Below are 17709 nucleotides of genomic sequence, written 5' to 3'. Positions count from 1 at the left end.
CACAACCGCGCCCGGCTAATTTTTTGTATTTTTAGTAGAGACGGGGTTTCACCGTGGTCTCGATCTCCTGACCTTGTGATCCGCCCGCCTCGGCCTCCCAAAGTGCTGGGATTACAGGCGTGAGCCACCGCGCCCGGCCTAATTTTTGTATTTTTAGTAGAGACAGGGTTTCACCATGTTGCCAGGTTGGTCTCCAACTCCTGACCCCAAGTGATCCACCCGCCTCAGTCTCCCAAAGTGCTGGGATTACAGGCATGAGCCACCATGCCCAGTCTTTAAATTTTATTCTTTTTTTTTTTTTTTGAGAGGGAGTCTCACTCTATTGTCCAGGCTGGAGTGCAGTGGTGCAATCTCGGCTCACTGCAACCTTCGCCTTCCAGTCTGAAGCGATTCTCCTGCCTCAGCCACCTGAGTAACTGGGATTGGAGGCGCACACCCCCATCCCTGACTAATTTTTGTGTTTTTAGTTTTGTTTTTTTAGATGGGGTTTCACCATGTTGGCTAGGCTGGTCTTGAACTCCTGACCTCAGGTGATCCGCCTGCCTTGGCTTCCCAAAGTGCTGGGATTACAGGTGTGAGCCACTGCGCCCAGGCTTAACTTTTTTTTTTTTTTTTGAGGTGGAGTCTCACTCTGTTGCCCAGGATGGAGTGCAATGGCACAATCTCAACTCACTGCAACCTCCATCTCCCGGGTTCAAGCGATTCTCTTGCCTCAGCTTCCCAAGTAGCTGGGATTACAGGCACCTGCCACCACTCCCGGCTAATTTTTTTTGAATTTTTAGAAGACACGGGGTTTCACCATGCTGGCCAGGCTGGTCTCGAACTCCTGACTTCAGGTGGTCCTCCCGCCTCGGCCTCCCAAAGTGTTGGGATTACAGGCGTGTGCCACCATGCCTGGCCAATTAACTTTTATTCTAACCTCTGAGAGTTACTGAAGAGGAAACACTTGTCTTTCAGAGCATGACAAAAATTGGAGAGGTTTTCATCTAGTTAAAAAAAAGGGGGAGAAAAAATTATCTCTAAAAAGCGAGTGGCATGAGCAAAAATGAGAAAGCAAAGACTGTAACTGAAGAACATAGTCTTTCCGTGTCCCAGGTTCAAGCGATTCTCCTGCCTCAGCCTCCCTAGTAGCTGGGATTATAGGCATGTACCACCACGCCCGGGCAATTTTGTATTTTTAGTGGAGAGAGTGTTTCTCCATGTTGGTCAGGCTGGTCTCGAACTCCCAACCGCAGGTGATCCACCCGCCTCCACCTCCCAAAGTGTTGGGATTACAGGCGTGAGCCACCGCGCCCGGCTAGAACATAGTCTTTATAGACAAAGCTTAAAGTCCATATAGGGAACAGTGGAAAATACTATTGGAAGGCCTTGAATAGCAGGCTAAGGACTTAGGCATCATTCAGTAGGTAGTGGTTACTGTCAAAGGAAACACCAGCGTGGTATGGAGGAAAATTTTCTAGTCCTGCTTTCAGAAGACTGGAATTATTGTGCCAGTGTAATACTTGGCAGTCCTTACCCTAAACCTTGGTTTATTTCTAAAACAGGGGTAATCAGGCAGTTGTGAGGGTTAGGGTGATGGCTGTAGGATTAAAAGAGGGGCAATTTTTTTTTCTTTTCTTTTCTTTCTTTTTTTTTTTTTTTTTATACAGAGTTTCACTCTGTTGCCCAGGCTGCAGTGCTATGGCAGGATCTCGGCTCACCACAACCTCTGCCTCCCCGGTTCAAGCAGTTCTCCTGCCTCAGCCTCCCAAGTAGCTGGGATTACAGGCATGTGCCACCATGCCCGGCTAATTTTGTATTTTTACTAGAGATAGGGTTTCTCCATATTGGTCAAGCTAGTCTCAAACTGCGGACCTGAGGTGATCTGCCCACCTCGGCCTCCCAAAGTGCTGGAATTACAGGCGTGAGCAACCGCGCCCGGTCAAAGAGGGGCAATTATTATTATTATTATTATTATTATTATTTTTGAAAGAGAGTCTCACTCTGTTGCCCAGGCTGGAGTGCACTGGTGCTATCTTGGCTCACTGCAACCTCCGCCTCCCGGGTTCAAGCAATTCTCCTGCCTCAACCTTCTGAGTAGCTGTGATTACAGGCGCAAGCCACCACGCCAGGCTAATTTCTGTATTTTTTTTAGAGACGGGGTTTCACCATGTTGGTCAGGGTGGTCTTGAACTCCTGACCTCAGCTAATCAGCCTGCCTTGGCCTCCTGGCCTCCCAAAGTGCTGGGATTACAGGCGTGAGCCGCGCCGGCCAGCTGCTGCTGTTTTAGACAATGGTTGATGAAGGGTTCGAAGGCCTACACAATAGAGCTTTTGTTCTGTTTTGAGTGGTCCTGAACAGTTCTTTTGGGCAGGGGAATTTGTGTGTGAATGTGCAAACATATATGTAAACTGAGTGGCTGCCTGGCCTCGTCCTAGGTTTTGTCCCGTATATATTCTGCCTTTATTTTTTCTTTTTCTTTCTGCATGTATGTATATTTTCTCAAGGCGTCTGCCCTGCACTAGACTTTGGCTTGCCTTTCCAGGCCAGCTTCCAGAGGATGCTTTGGCAGTTTTCCCTCTGGATAACCAAGCGGGCTGCAGCCAGCAGATGGCACTGCAGCAGAAAGGGGCAGAGTCCCTTTAGGCCCTTGATAAGCAGGGCGGATTAGTAACCTTATAATTTAACCCTCTAGTTAGCCTTGGAGGACTCGGTGTCGCACTTCCGCCCGGACTCTCATAAAGCGGGCCGAGTTGTGTGCAATTAAGGATTTCAGGATGCAAATCTGAATCTGTAGTTTTGTCTCCTCCACCCTATCCCCATTATTAGATTGGCAATGTCTTTTGTCACGTTGTCAAAATGTTCTCAAGAGGAGCGGTGTCTAGATATCGCCGATTTCTGGTTAAAGTGGCTGAGGTGATCCCAGCATTAATTAAATGCGGGACAATCGAGATTCTCCTGATAGTTTAAGGAAAGGAAAAATTCACACGAGCAAACAGGCAACCATTTGAATGTTTTCCGACGACATGGTGCTTTAGGATCTGAAAGATGCGACTTGTTTTGTTTGCTTGTTTTTGAGACGGAATTTCCGCTCTTGTTGCCCGGGCTGGAGTGCAATGGCGCGATCTCGGCTCACCGCAACCTCCGCCTCCCAGGTTCAAGCGATTCTCCTGCCTCAGCCTCCCGATCAGCTGGGATTACAGGCATGCGCCACCGCGCCCGGCTAATTTTGTATGTTTAGTAGAGACGGGGTTTCTCCTTGTTGGTCAGGTTGGTCTCGAACTCCGACTTCAGGTGATTCGCCTGCTCGACCTCCCAAAGTGCTGGGATTGCAGACGTGAGCCACCGCGCCCGGCCACGACTTGTTTTTGTTAAAGGTTCCTCATTTCATTTGGAACGTTCAGACGCAGTCTAACTACATTTCCATCCGGAGTAAGGAAGAGCCGCTCAAGGGCAGTCACCGAGGCCGCAGGTGCGGCTTCTTCACCCGCGGTGCTGGAGTTCTCTCAAGTAGAAGCCCACGACGATGAAAACCTTATAGGTGGGCTGCTGCTTACACACAGCAGCCGTCACGGCGCAAAATAAACTACAAAACTATAAGCCTTTACCTTTTCAAACACACCGACGCGGGCCAGCCCCAGCACTACGCCCTCAGGGGCACGCAGCAAAGATTTCCTTATCATGGCCAAGTAGGAAGCCTCCGGGATAGCGTTCTTCTTAACCTACGTAAACACTCTGTTTGCCGAGCTCGACAATCGGCTAGCCACTCCTGATAGCGTTCGGCGCTCGCCTCTCGGCCCTTGCTCCTGCGTACTCGGCTTCTTCCAGTCGCCTGGGCCCGGATCGGGAAGTGTCAAGAGGCTGCCGAGTTCCCTCACCTCCGCGGCTATCACCACTGAACCCGGACCCCCTACCCAGGTCCAGGGCCAGCCGCCATGACGAACGGTGAGAACCGATGCCCTGAGCGGAGGGGGGGAGTGAAGGACGAAGGGAAAACGTGGCGCGCGGGGCCGGGACTGACGTGGCCGTTCTCCCCGCCCCCTCCCAGCCCGGCCCCCCTTGGCCTCTCGACGCCCCTAACTTCTGTACCCCTATCCTCTTCCGCCGGTTCCCCCTTCCCATATTCATCTAGGACCCCCAGTGCCTCTTATGCTCGAGTTATTATCCCTATCCTTTGCTTTCCCTTTTCTTTTTCTTAGTTCTTTCTGGCCCTTGGAGAGGTCAGTCCCAGAGGTACTGCTGCTATTTAGACCCAGGGAAGAGAGAGGCTCCTCCTCCCAGCCCCCAACGTTCTCATACTTTCGGACCGTAGTTTTGTGGAGAGGGCCAATAAATCACATAGAATATCAAGTCTCACAGTTTTGGGGGTGCTGATAAATGTAGACCCCACAAAAGATTCTTGTTATGGAGAAATGCTGGAAAGATTTTTGATTTTAAAGCCCTGGCGGGACGATCTCACGTGGAGACCCTGACTAGTGTTGAAAGGGGTGGATTTAGACACTGCCTCTTCTAGATGATGAGGCAGTTGTCACCCTGTTTATCTGACCTCATTTTCCAGGCCTCTTCAAAAACTTTATAGATATGAATTCTGAATTCCAGAGGAGGACAGGAAGGAGGGCCTTCATGATTTTTAGCGTCAACCTTAGAGGAAAGGAGAGGAGAAAGCCTTTTAGGCATTACGATGATTTGAGGGGCTCCGGAAAGCATTTCCCAAAAGTACTTTGTCCATAGACCTGGCATTGAAGACTCGAATTTAACCTCCTTGTGAATTTTGCCATTGTCTGCAGAAACTTATGAGAGAAAAAGGGTAGCACGTAAAGGTATAGTTCCTCAGAAAACCTTAGTGTATGTGTTAATTTACTGGACCCTTTCTTAGTGACACCCAGCTGTGAGACAGTTTTACTGGAGGGAGAGAGGTAGATAGTGTGGTTAGAACTGGCAGACACTGTTTATATAGAATATTCATTTGGAGCTTTCTGGGAAGTCAGAGGTCTCAGGATACTAGGCACAGTAAGAAAAGGGACATTAACCAGAGGAAGACAGAATCTGAACCAGGAAGTAAGACAGCAGTTTGACACGGTAATTGCTGAATAAATTTTAGTCATTTTTCCCCCATTTTGTGGTCCAGTATCTTCTCGTTTTTTGCAATTAGGTGATTCATTGTGATTACCTGTACAAGAAATGAGCTTGGTTTATATATTTAAGAAACAAAGCTAAGAAGTTGAAGCTTTCTATGTTGAAGCCTTACTTTTTCTTTGTTTTAGAAAAATCTGTTATTATTCTGGCAGAAATTCGGTTTGTTAGACTATCATGCATAAAGTGTAAGATACTGATAGGAAAATTGTAGTTATGTTGATTCTTACTCTTGTAATTTTCATTAAGCTTTACTTTTAGCCTTAACGTATTCTTCACCAACAGTTGCACATCTGTCAGATTTGGCTACATATCTAGTTCTCCTTTATCATATGAGTGATTTATAACAAGAACATGTTAAATTCTCTGTGCTGAGTCTCTAAGGATTCGTATGTCTCAATCTATTGCCAACGCTAGTCATTCTTGGGATGCTGATTTCTGCCCAGGATTTCTACTTCTTGAGAGGTGAGGGGAGGGACCAGTGACATTTTAGTAAAGGGGATGTAAAAAAAAAAATTTATTTTTTTTGCGTTGGGGTCTCACTGTGTTGCTCAGGCTAAAGTGCAGTGGCATGATCGTAGTTCATTGCAGCCTCGAACTCCTGGGCTCAATCGATTCTCCTTCCTCCTACAAGCAATTTTTGGGAACAGTAAACTAATCTTGTTAGTCCCAGGATCCTGGCTCCCTCTTGTCAAGTGTTGGTACTGCCTGTTGGGGTTATTATTTTGTTATTATGTCACACACTATCTTCCTTAGAGTTCTCAGGCAGGATCACAGGTCCCACGCTAGATCAGTACCTAAGGTGTTCTTTTCTTTTTTATTTAACAGTGTACTCCTTGGATGGGATTCTGGTGTTTGGTTTGCTCTTTGTTTGCACCTGTGCCTACTTCAAGAAAGTACCTCGTCTCAAAACCTGGCTGCTATCAGAGAAGAAGGGTGTTTGGGGTGTGTTTTACAAAGGTGAGGCCATGTCTGGACAGGGAGAAGAGACTGCCATCTCTGGACAGTGTGGAGCTACAAAGTAGGGAGTACAGTGAGCTGGGACTGTATTTGGTTCCATTTTTAGAAAACAACCCCTCGGATTGGGTCTGAGAGTCTGTAAAATTAATCATTCTCCAAAGTTGAGGGAAGAAATAAATGTTAAAATTTGCTGGGTGTGGTGGCTCATGCCTATAATCCCAGCACTTTGGGGGGCCAAGGCAGGAGGATTGCTTGTGTCCAGGAGTTGTAGATCGCCGTGGGCAACACAGTGAGACCCCATTTCTAGAAAATATACAAAAATTAGCCAGGTATGGTGGCACGTGCCTGTAGTCCCAGCTACTCAGGAGACCGAAGTGGGAGGATTGCTTGAGCCTAGGAGGTTGAGGCTGCAGTGAGCCATGGTGGAGCCACTGCACTCCAGCCCAGGTGACAAGGTGAGACCCTGTCTTAAAAAAAAAAAAAAAAAATTATATGTTATTTAAAAACATAATTGTCTATTTTAGCCTCCAGATAATTTTTGTATTCTCCGTGGAGTAAAAGTGTACACATCAAACCATTTTAGGCTGGGGTGGAATTCCTCCCTTCAGTGGGAAAAAGATTTTTCTACAGAAAATTTTTCTTGATTTTCTGTCAAGGGTACATTGGAGTCTCTTTTAAGGTTTGATTTAATTAACTCGGATGCTTTTTTTAGTGTTTGTTTGAGGCACATTCATTTGGAATCCTGTCTACCTAAATTTTTTTTTTGGAAAAAGGACAAAATATAAACAAACAGTATATTCACCTAGACCCTAAAGCATAAGGATAGCATTTAGAAACATCCCAGAGGCTGGGTGCCGTGGCTCATGCCTGTAATCCCAACACTTTGAGGAGGCCAAGGTGGGCGGATCACCCGAGGTCAGGAGTTCGAGACCAGCCCAGCCAACATGGTGAAACCCCGTCTCTACTAAAAATACAAAATTTAGCCAGGGAGCCGGGCGCAGTGGCTCATGCCTGTAATTCCAGCCCTTTGGGAGGCCAAGGCGGGTGGATCACCTGACGTTAAGAGTTCAAGACCAGCCTGGCCAAGATAGTGAAACCCCATCTCTACTAAAAATAAAAAATTAGCTGGGCATGTGGCAGGCGCCTGTAATCTCAGCTACTCAGGAGGCTGAGGCAGGAGAATTGCTTGAACCCGTGCGGCAGAGGTTGCAGTGAGTCAAGATTGCGCCACTGCACTCCAGCCTGGGCGACAGAGTGAGACTGCCTCAAAAAATAAAATAAAAACATCCCAGGTCCTTGAGAGCATTGATATGTCTGTCTGTGACTAGAGACTTCAAAATATCACCTTGAAAGTGAGGACTTATATGAAGGGCAGGGTGTGATTTCTTCTCTCTTTTGCCTGCTAGCTGCTGTGATTGGAACCAGGCTGCATGCCGCTGTGGCAATTGCTTGTGTTGTAATGGCCTTTTACGTCCTGTTTATAAAATGAATTCCAAAGTATCCAAGTCATCAACTGCCAACCAAGGGGACGGGGATGAAGAACCTGTTGGAGACCTGGACTCAGTGTAGGAGAGTTCAGCTGAAATCATCAGTCCCCAGAATGACACCACAGCGTCAGCCCCTGCTATATGTGGGGAAAACTCATGGTCACGAACATTATGTATGCTTCAGGGGACTACAGAAAGCCAGCTTCCTTTGATCTGTGTGTAAATCGGTCCTTGGCAGAGTGCATATGATGTCCAGATAAATTACACCCCTCGATGATAAGATTACATACCTCCTTCATAAAAACCTGTCATCTTGTTTTGTTCTTCAGCTCCTCATCAGGATCTTTTCAAACTGAGGCTCATTAGGGAAGGAACTATGCTGTGTTCAGACCTCTTTTGAAGAGAGAATTTTCAAGACTTCTTTTCACTCTTTGATTTGGATCTGGCAAATTGGGGAGGGGATGCTGGGTGGGAAACAGTTATGAAATGCCAAGATATTCTTTGGCTTTAGGAATTTATCTTTCATGTACCCATCTGGGAACATAAAAGAGAGGCATAGTGCTCACTGCAAAAAGAGAACAGATGAAGTAGCTGTGTTATGTGCTGGTATCTTGAGTTTTGCCAAGAAAATCTGGGCCTACATAAAATTTGAGAATTATCTGTGTGATGAGACCAGAAAGCAGTGGCTTAGACACGAAAAATTTTTTCTGTTCACCAGTATCCTCAAATGGAGACTTCACTTGATCAGATGGTATATGAAAAATGAATCAACTGTTGCTATTTCATAAAACCTTTTTATATTTTCTAAATTACTTAGTGCTAAATACTGTTACTCAGTTTTAAATGCCACAACTAAGGAAAAAGAAACTATTGAAAAATTGTTTAATATATTTACAGTTGGGGTAGAAGAAAGAAATCTAGTATATTGATTCATATACTAGTAAATTTGTCTAGTATAAGAATTTGTGATGTCAGATTGAAGTTTTGTCATCTTATAAAAGACAACAAACTTATTTTGTGTTTAAGTCTGAGTTGTTACGGCAATTTTTAGTTGATTACTTTATTTCTTAGCCAACTCTTAATTTTCTTCATATTGCATTACTCTTTAGTTGTCTCTGGAAATTCTACTTACTTTAAGGACATGAGAAATTCAAATGAGAGAAGTTGCTGATATTCATCAGTGTGTTTGAACCGTGCATAGGATCCACAAATCAAATGAGGGTGTTTCCTGAAGTAGAAGAAAACAGAACTTTGCAACTGATACTGAAGTATTTTGCCATGGAGTTAGTAACTCCTGAGCAGACCATTTTAGATGGCTCAGCATTTGACAGGAAGACTTCTCCATTCCCTCCTTATATCTACAGAAGGATCTGTTGGATGTCTAGAACTTCTCTATTAAAAAAAAAAAGAGTAGGTCTAAAATTAAATTATTATAAGCAAGCATAGGCATGGGTCTTCCAGTTGAATTGTCCATTATCGTAAAACTTAATGGTGGACAAGTTAGCTGTGGTTGATTCCTGTGTGGCAGTAAATTGTCTTCTGTCTGCTTACTCCAAATAATAAAAGCTGCTAGGAAGTTTAGATTTGGAAATAGGCAGTTTAATGCTTTGAGGGTTTCTAGAAATACAGAAAGTCATCAAGTAAACACTACATGTCTAATCATCTCAGAGTTGTGGCTGTTATCTCTTCAGGAATTGGTCCACAGGGTAAATTTCAACAATTCATATGTTTTCCATTGTCATTTCTGAAGACCTTTGAGATGAGAGAAAGGAAATCTAGTGGAACAGGAAAGAGAGTTACACCTTGTGGGTGTGAGTTTGGGACCTGTTGGCCAAAGGGAATGTCACTCCCTGGAAACAGGTTCAGCATGTTTGCACTTGTTATTTTGTAGCTTTAATGATTTTTGTTTTCTAATGTCTCTAAGCTTGGTGTTTAGAGCTGCTTCATATTTTAAACTAGTTCCATTCCACAGTACTAGTTCAAACCAGTTCTTACAGCCTCCTGGTTGGGTCATCTTGACCTAAACTCTTGTGTTGTCACATTTTGAGATGTTTTCATAGCAGAATGTACCAAAAAGTGCACAAGGTAAAGGTAATTTACAGCAAGAAACAAATACACATTTGTTTTATTTCTTGACTTTCCCTAAGCAGATAAGCAGAAACTTGTTTAACTCATTACTTTGTTTGATGTGTCTTGCATATTTTTGACTAAAAGTTATAGGAAGTTATTCCTCTGGGGGAATCTTTTACAGGTGGAGGAATGGGGATAGCAGTATAGCCTCAGATTCAAACTGGCATCACCCTAAACCCTGTAGGCCAGGGTGGAATGAAGTCAGCTCCTTTTTATAGTTGAAATACAACTTTTTATTCACCATTGTCTGCACAAATCCTTGAAAATAAATGTTTTTTCCCTACAATCTTTGTCAATTTATTTGTCATGCTGAATTTATTGAAGTTTGTTCAATACTCCCCTGTGTTCAGTTCATAGCCTACCTTTTTAGTTCACATTAGTGAATACCATCATTCCTGTTATCCCGTTGTGACAGCACTGAATATATTATATAGTTCAGAATCTGGCCGGGCACAGTAGCTCATGCCTGTAATCTCAGCACTTTGGGAGGACAAGGCAGGAGGATCGCTTGAGCCTAGGAGTTCAAGACCAGACTGGGCAACATAGTGAGATCTCTGTATCTACAAAAAATTTTTTTAAAAAATAGCCAGGTGTGGGCCTGGTGCGGTGGCTCACGCCTGTAATCCCAGCACTTTGGGAGGCTGAGGCTGATGGATCATGAGGTCAGGAGACCGACACCATCCTGGCTAACACGGTGAAAACGCGTCTCTACTAAAACTACAAAAAATTTTCTGGGCGTGGTGACACGCACCTGTAATCCCAGCTACTCAGGAGGCTGAGACAGGAGAATGGCTTGAACCTGGGAGGCAGAGGTTGCAGTCAGCCCAGATGGTGCCTCTGCACTCCAGCCTGGGCCACTGAGCGAGACTCTTGTCTCAAAAGAAAAAAAAAAAAGAAAAAGAAAATAAAGTAGCCAGATGTTACCTGTGATCCCAGCAACTTGGGAGGCTGAGATGGGAGGATCAATTGAGCCCAGGAGGTTGAGGCTGCAGTGAGCTGTGATTGTACCACTGCACTCCAGCATGGGCGACAGAGCAAGACCCTGTCTCAAACAAATAAGTAAGTAAATACATACATACATATGTACTCTATTCCTCACCTTTCCCTTTGGTAAAATATTTGCCTTCTCCCTAGGGAGAAGGAGCTACTGGGGAAGCCGATGCTCCCCATGGTAACGACCAGGGATTGCTGTCTTCTTGGAAAAGAAGTCACTCACCTATAAATATCCTGAAGTTGAATCATATTTAAAAATTTAAGGGCTGGGTGTGGTGGCTAATGCCTGTAGTCCCAGCAGTTTGGGAGGCCAAGGCAGGCGGATCACCTGAGGTCGGGAGTTTGAGACCAGCCTGACCAACATGGAGAAACCACAACTCTACTAAAAATAAAAAATTAGCTGGAACTGGTGGCACATGCCTGTAATCTCAGCTACTTGGGAGGCTGAGGCAGGAGAATTGCTTGAACCCGGGAGGTAGAGGTTGTGGTGAACGGAGATCAAGCCATGGTACTCCAGCCTGGGTAATAAGAGTTAAACTCTGCCTCAAAAAGAAAAAGGAAAAAAAAAAAGTTAAGGCCAGTCGCAGTGGCTCACACCTGTAATCCCAGCACTTTGGGAGGCTGAGGTGGGCGGATCACTTGAGGTCAAGAGTTCAGGACCAACCTGGCCCACACAGTGAAACCCCGTCTCTACTAAAACAATTTGCCGGGTGTGGCAGCGGGCATCTGTAATCCCAGCTACTTGGGAGGCTGAGGCAGGAGAATCGCTTGAACCCAGGAGATGGAGGTTGCAGTGAACTGAGATGGAGGTTGAGCGCCAGTGCACTCCACCCTGGGTGACAGAGCTAGACTCCGTCTACAAAAAACAGAAAGAAATTGGCCTGGGCGCATTGGCTCAGGCCTGTAATCCCAGCACTTTGGGAGTCCAAGGCGGGCAGATCATGAGGTCAGCAGTTCGAGACCAGCGTGGCCAACATGGTGAAACCTCATCTCTACTAAAAATACAAAAATTAGCCAGGCATAGTGGTGGACCCCTGTAATCCCAGCTACTCTGGAAACTGAGGCAGGAGAATTGCTTGAACCCGGGAGGCGGAGGTTGCAGTCAGCCAAGATCAGGTCATTGCACTCCAGCCTGGGCAACAGAGCGAGACTCCATGTAAGAAAAGAAAAAAGAAAAGTAAAGAAAAGAAAGAAGGAAGGAAAGAAGAAAGAAATTGAAGACAAATTAAAGTCAAGATCACAGAAAAACTAAAGATATGGCTATAAATATGTTGTTATACAAAGGTCAAAAGGGTAGGTGCGGTGGCACTCTCCTGTGGTCCCAGCTACTCAGGTGGCTGAGGTGGGAGGATCACTTAAGCTAGGAGCAATAAGCCGTGTTCGCGCCACTGCACTCCAGACTGGGCGACACGGCCAGAACCGGTCTCCAAAAAAAAAAAAAAGAACCAGGATTCTGTATGGTGGAAATTAGTACCTCCTTTTCCCGGGACCTATGTTCCCCTCCGAGCCACGCGAGGGCAGCAACGCGCGCACTCTGAGGAGCACCTGGTTCCTCAGGACCCGTCCGTCGGTGCTCGGTGGTTCCTCCCAGAATCCTCCAGGGCGCGGGAGGGGGTAGAGGGCTTAAAAGCCGCAGATTGGGGGGTGGGGAGGAGCGGACTTCCGCTGTTTTAGGGAGGGTGAGTGTCCTGGAGCATGGGTGTTGTGTGCGGAGCTGTGGTGTCGCGTGGGAGGCGCGTGCTGGCTGAGTGTGAGTGGACGCGTGAGTGTGTGTGTGCGCGCGCTTGGAGCGTGTTAGGCGAGTGCGTGCGCCCACCCTTGCGCCCCTCCTCCCGCTTACACTTTGATCTTATTTGATCGGGTCGTGACCCCAGTCCCGCCGGTCCGACCCGAAATGAAAAGCTCTCCTCCTGCGAAGCCCCCCACTCGAGGCGCCTGTGCAGAGAGGCCCCTTAGGCGGCGGCAACGCTGCGGTCCCCGAGGTCCTGGAGCTGGCCCTGCGGGGCCCGGCGCTCAGAAGTGATGAATTGATCAGATAGACGAGGCCGGGCTTGTCCCGGGCCAGTGATTATCGAGGCGATTCTGATCTGGGCACGGCCACCGGGCTGCGGGCTGCGGGCTGCCAGTGGCGTAGCGGCGAGCACGAGAACGGCCGGCGGCGGGTGGGGACGCTGAGCGCGGTGGCCAAGAGTAAATAAGCCGCCGCCCCTCCCCCGGGAGCTGGAAGGTCGCAGAGGCCTTGTTCGCCGCTGGTTTATTTTCCAGCCACTTTCCCATTTCTCCTTGTTTTTCTTTTTTTTCTTTTGCTCCTTTTTTTTTTTTTTTTTTTTTTTTGAGACAGGGTCTTGCTCTGTCGCCCATACTGGAGTGCAGAACCGCGATATCGGCTCACTGCAACTTCGACCTCCTTGGCTCAAGCGATCTTCCCATCTCTGTCTCCCGAATAGGTGGGACTACGGGCCCGCCTCACCACATTCGGCTAATTTTTGTATTTTTTGGTAGAGACGGGGTTTCACCATGTTTGGCCAGGCTGGTGTCGAACTCCTAACCTCAAGTGATTCGCCCGCCTCGGCCTCCCAAAATGCTGGGATTACAGGCATGAGCCACCGCGCCCAGCCCCTTTTTCAGTTTTTCTTTCTTTTTTTTGGAAACAGTCTCACTCTGTTTCCCAGGCTGGAGTGCAGTGGCGCGATCATAGTTAATTGCAGTCTCGACCTCCCAGGCTCAAGCCATTCTCCCACCTCAGCCTGCCCAGTAGCTGGGACTATCCCTGTTTTTCTTCAGGCTTGACATTTTTTGTATGCTACCGACACTTGTATCCCCAGGGCTAACGGCATGGTGCAGCATCTGCTGCTAAGAGATATACACACACTGTCTAGTATGTCTGTATACATATATATGTCCATTAAGAGAACATGAAATGTTCCAGGGACGCTCCTGAAATATAATGAGTTAGAATTATCAGGGAGGTCTAGGAGTCCATGTTTTTAAAAGCAAGTGCCTTTTTTTGATGTTTAATATGTCAGCCGCCATCATATGATTATCCAGGTAGTCACGCCTCTGCCTCCTTAAGCCACTCTAAATAATGAGATCTGAAACTTCATATAGCCACTTGGCAGCAGATATGTGAATAGATTGGAAGGTCTGGGTTAAAGGGGACTCTTATTTGTTTTTTTGTTTTGTTTTTTTTTGTTTGTTTTTTGTTGTTGTTGTTGTTGTTGTTTTTGAGATGGAGTCTCGCTCTGTTGCCCAGGCTGGAGTGCAGTGGCCAGATCTCAGCTCACTGCAAGCTCTGCCTCCCGGGTTTACGCCGTTCTCCTGCCTCAGCCTCCCGAGTAGCTGGAACTACAGGTGCCTGCCACCTCGCCCGGCTAGTTTTTTGTATTTTTTAGTAGAGACGGGGTTTCACCGTGTTAGCCAGGACGGTCTCGATCTCCTGACCCCGTGATCCGCCCGTCTCGGCCTCCCTAAGTGCTGGGATTACAGGCTTGAGCCACCGCGCCAGGCCTCTTATTTATTTATGTATTTATTTTGAGATGGAGCCTCACTCTGTTGCCCTCCCGGTTTCAAGCAATTCTCCTGCCTCAGCCTCCCAAATAGCTGGGACTACAGGCACGCGCCACCACGCCCAGCTAATTTTGTATTTTTAGTAGAAATGGGGTTTCACCATGTTGCCCAGGCTGGTCTCGAACTCCTGACCTCAGATGATCCACCCACTGCAGCCTCCCAAAGTGCTGGGGTTACAGGTGTGAGCCACCACGACCGGCCGGAAGGGGACTCTTAACAGTTTGGCTTAAGGACCCTCCACCTGAGTGCCTGAAAGAAGCTCTTTCATATCTGAATTACTGACAATTATGTTGTCAAACTTAATTAAAAATGGGAATTTAGGCCGGGCGTGGTGACTCATGCCTGTAATCCCAGCACTTCTGGAGGCCAAGGTGGGCGGATCACAAGATCAGGAGATAGAGATAATCCTGGCTAACACGGTGAAACCCCGTCTCTACTAAAAATAGAAAAATTAGCGGGGCGTGATGGCGGGCGCCTGTAGTCCCAGCTACTCTGGAGGCTGAGTCAGGAGAATGGCGTGAACCAGGGAGGCGGAGCTTGCAGTGAGCCGAGATCGCGCCACTGCACTCCAGCCTGGGCGACAGAGCGAGACTCCGTCTCAAAAAAAAAAAAAAAAAAAAAAAAAAAAGGCGGGGAGGAGGGGGGAATTTATTGCACGATATTCTTTTCCATTATTTTTCCTTTCTTTTTTTATTTTACTTTTTTTTATTTAGATGGAGTTTTGCTCCTGTTGCCCAGTCTGGAGTGCAGCGGCCCCATCTCAGCTCACTGCAGCCTCCCCGTCTGGAGTTAAAGTGAGTCTCCTGCCTCAGCCTCCCAAGTAGCTGGAGTTACAGGCGCCCACCACCACACCCGGCTAATTTTTTTATATTTTTAGTAGAGATGGAGTTTCACCATGTTGTCCGGACTGGTATGGAACTCCTGACCTCAGGAGTTCCACCTCCCTCAGCCTCCCAAAGTGTTGGGATTGCAGGCGTGAACCACTGTGCCCAGCTTGTTTTAATTCTTAATTTTTTTTTTTTTTTTCTTAGCTGCAGTCTCACTTTCACCCAGGCTGGAATGCAGTGGCTCCATCTCGGCTCACTGCAACCTGCGGCCTCCAGGGTTCAAGCGATTCTCCTGCCTCAGCCTCCCGAGTAGCTGGGATTACAGGCATGCACCACCATACCCACCTAATTTTTGTATTTTTAGTAGAGACAGGTTTCACCATGTTGGCCAGGCTGGTATCGAACTGGCTGGTTGCAAACTCCTGACCTTGTGATCCCACCGTCTCAGCCTCCCAAAGTGCTGGGGTTACAGGCATGAGCCACCGCGCCCAGCCAATTCTTAAATTCTTGATATTACAGAACTAAAGTGAAACTTATTAATATTCTACTCTTACATTTTTTATCGACAAATAAAATTCATGACCCAAAAAGCCCAAAACAAAACTAAAAACAGGGAAAAGCTTATAAAATTAAATATGGATCCCAGCATTAACAGCTGAATAGAGAATGTGATTTTAAAATTCTTAGCAGATAATGAAGTTGTGTAGAAACTGAACACTTACAAATTATTTAAAACCTGGAATCACCAGAAATTACACAGTCGGATCATGGGAAAACAGCACAAAGGGGTTACTGAGGGAACCTACACTATTCTAGCTGTGCCCCATACCCTTCTCAGAGGAAAGCCTGGCATCGATTAAATACTGGCCCAAACTAATACTAGCAGCAGAGCCAGTGATGGTACCCTGCCTATCAAAGGACCCTTCCACTGGGTTGGTAGTTTTGATCCAGGCTCCAGACATCTGGCGGATCTCATTAATGTTGGCGCCTTGGGGGCCGATTACGCAGCCAATTAAGTTATTTGGAATGGTAAATTTGTGCGTGGTTTGAGTAGATTTTTTTTTTTTTTTTTAGATGGAGTCCTGCTTTGTCACCCAGGTTGGAGTGCACCCAGGTTGGCTCACTGCAACCTCCGCCTCCCAGGTTCAAGCAATTCTGCCTCAGCCTCCCAAATAGCTGGGATTACAGGCGCCCTCCACTACACCCGGCTAATTTTTGTATTTTTGGTAGAGATGGGGTTTCACCATGTTGGCCAGGCTGTTCTTGAATTCCTGACCTCAAGTGATCCGCCTGTCTCGGCCTCCTAAAGTGCTGGGATTACAGGAGTTAGCCACCGCGCCTGGCCATAGTTTGAGTAGATGTAGCCACACTTGCCCAATAGCCTTTCACCTCTGGAGAGCTGGAGTCAATTTGGGTGAATCCGGTCCCACTGTGCATCATGGCAAAGTGAGATTGTTGTCTTGCCACCTGGTTCAGCTTGACCAGATCAAGCAGAGAAATGGTATGTTGTCCTTGAACCGAGTAGGCATCTAGAGGTGGTCCCTCCAGGTCATGGGTGTCGTGGGGGTAGCCTGTAGCGTTGCTGCACCAATCTTGGCCACCCACGCAGATGACTGGGGAGTTGGCCGGCATGGGCTGGTATGGAATGGTCATGACTCTCCCTTGGGGAGACTGGGAGAGCGTTTCCAGCGTGACCAGGCAGATCTGTTTGACAAACCGATGGTGATGGCCCTCTCGGTGGAGTTGGGCAGTATATCCCCTGCCACCTAGACCTGGGTACCATACTCTTGGGAATCTCTTTGATCTTACACTTGCCTTTCCCAAACCTTTCTCTCTTTTTTAGCTTAGAAAACTACTTATTTATTTACTTGTTCTGAGACAAGGTCTCACTCTGTTGCCCAGGCTGGAGCGCAGTGGCTCCATCATGGCTTACTGCAGGCTCGATCTCCCGGGCTCCAGTGTTCCTCCTGCCTCAGCTAAAAGTGTTGGGATTACAAGTGTGAACCATCAACACCTATTATACAATATTCTGAAAGGTTTGCCATTCTTGTCCAATCCTTTTTATGACACAGCAGGTCCCTGTGAGTGACTTGTAATTTTGGAAATCACTGAATACATCAGTTTTTAGGTACTGCAAACCCAAGCACCAGGTTTTTGAACCATATTTATAAGAATCAGGGGTATATATCACAGCACAAATTGACACAAAGGAAAGGGAGTTGACTCCCAGGCAAGGACAAATAGCAGAGTTAGAGATTAACAATGGTGAGTCAGGACCAGGGAGATGGAACCAAGGAAAAGTAAAGCCCAGCAAATGCCCAGACTCAGGACGGCTAAATCTCTTAAGCGTGATCTTAGCATAAATACTGATGCTATTTGGAGCTTCTGAAAATACAAAGTAGTTCATATCTTTTTTTGTTTCCTCAACACTTAGCTCAGATCCTGGCACATAAAGGTTTGCTGGCAGTGTTGAATGGACGGCTCTGTATGGTTGGAGTGACTTCAGTTTACAAAATGTGAATATCTGTATCCTACCAAAGACTGCTGTTCTGTCCTAAATCAGCAAGATATGATTTTCCAAGTTGCAAATATACCCCAAAGGACTAGTTTCTATAAGTTGGGTAATTTCCTT

General features: G+C 46.7%; 1 protein-coding gene and 1 non-coding gene across 2 annotated transcripts; both read left to right on the top strand.

Annotated features, from left to right (window-relative positions):
• Positions 1-3773: 3773 nt before the first annotated feature.
• Positions 3774-9976, top strand: LOC105489239 (transmembrane protein 167B). The gene is made up of 3 exons (XM_011753955.2): positions 3774-3925; positions 5942-6073; positions 7480-9976. The coding sequence occupies exons 1-3, from the start codon at positions 3916-3918 to the stop codon at positions 7560-7562; spliced, it is 225 nt and encodes a 74-aa protein (XP_011752257.1). The 5' UTR covers positions 3774-3915; the 3' UTR covers positions 7563-9976.
• A 2374-nt stretch (positions 9977-12350) lies between these two features.
• On the top strand, positions 12351-12774 carry LOC112427950 (small Cajal body-specific RNA 2). The gene has a single exon (XR_003019729.2). It is a non-coding gene; the product is annotated as a small Cajal body-specific RNA 2 (non-coding RNA).
• The last annotated feature ends 4935 nt before the right edge of the window (positions 12775-17709 follow it).

This window comes from Macaca nemestrina, chromosome 1 (genome assembly GCF_043159975.1).
Source record: "Macaca nemestrina isolate mMacNem1 chromosome 1, mMacNem.hap1, whole genome shotgun sequence".
Classification (NCBI taxonomy): domain Eukaryota; kingdom Metazoa; phylum Chordata; class Mammalia; order Primates; family Cercopithecidae; genus Macaca; species Macaca nemestrina.
This window is presented reverse-complemented; position numbering and strand designations above follow the sequence as displayed.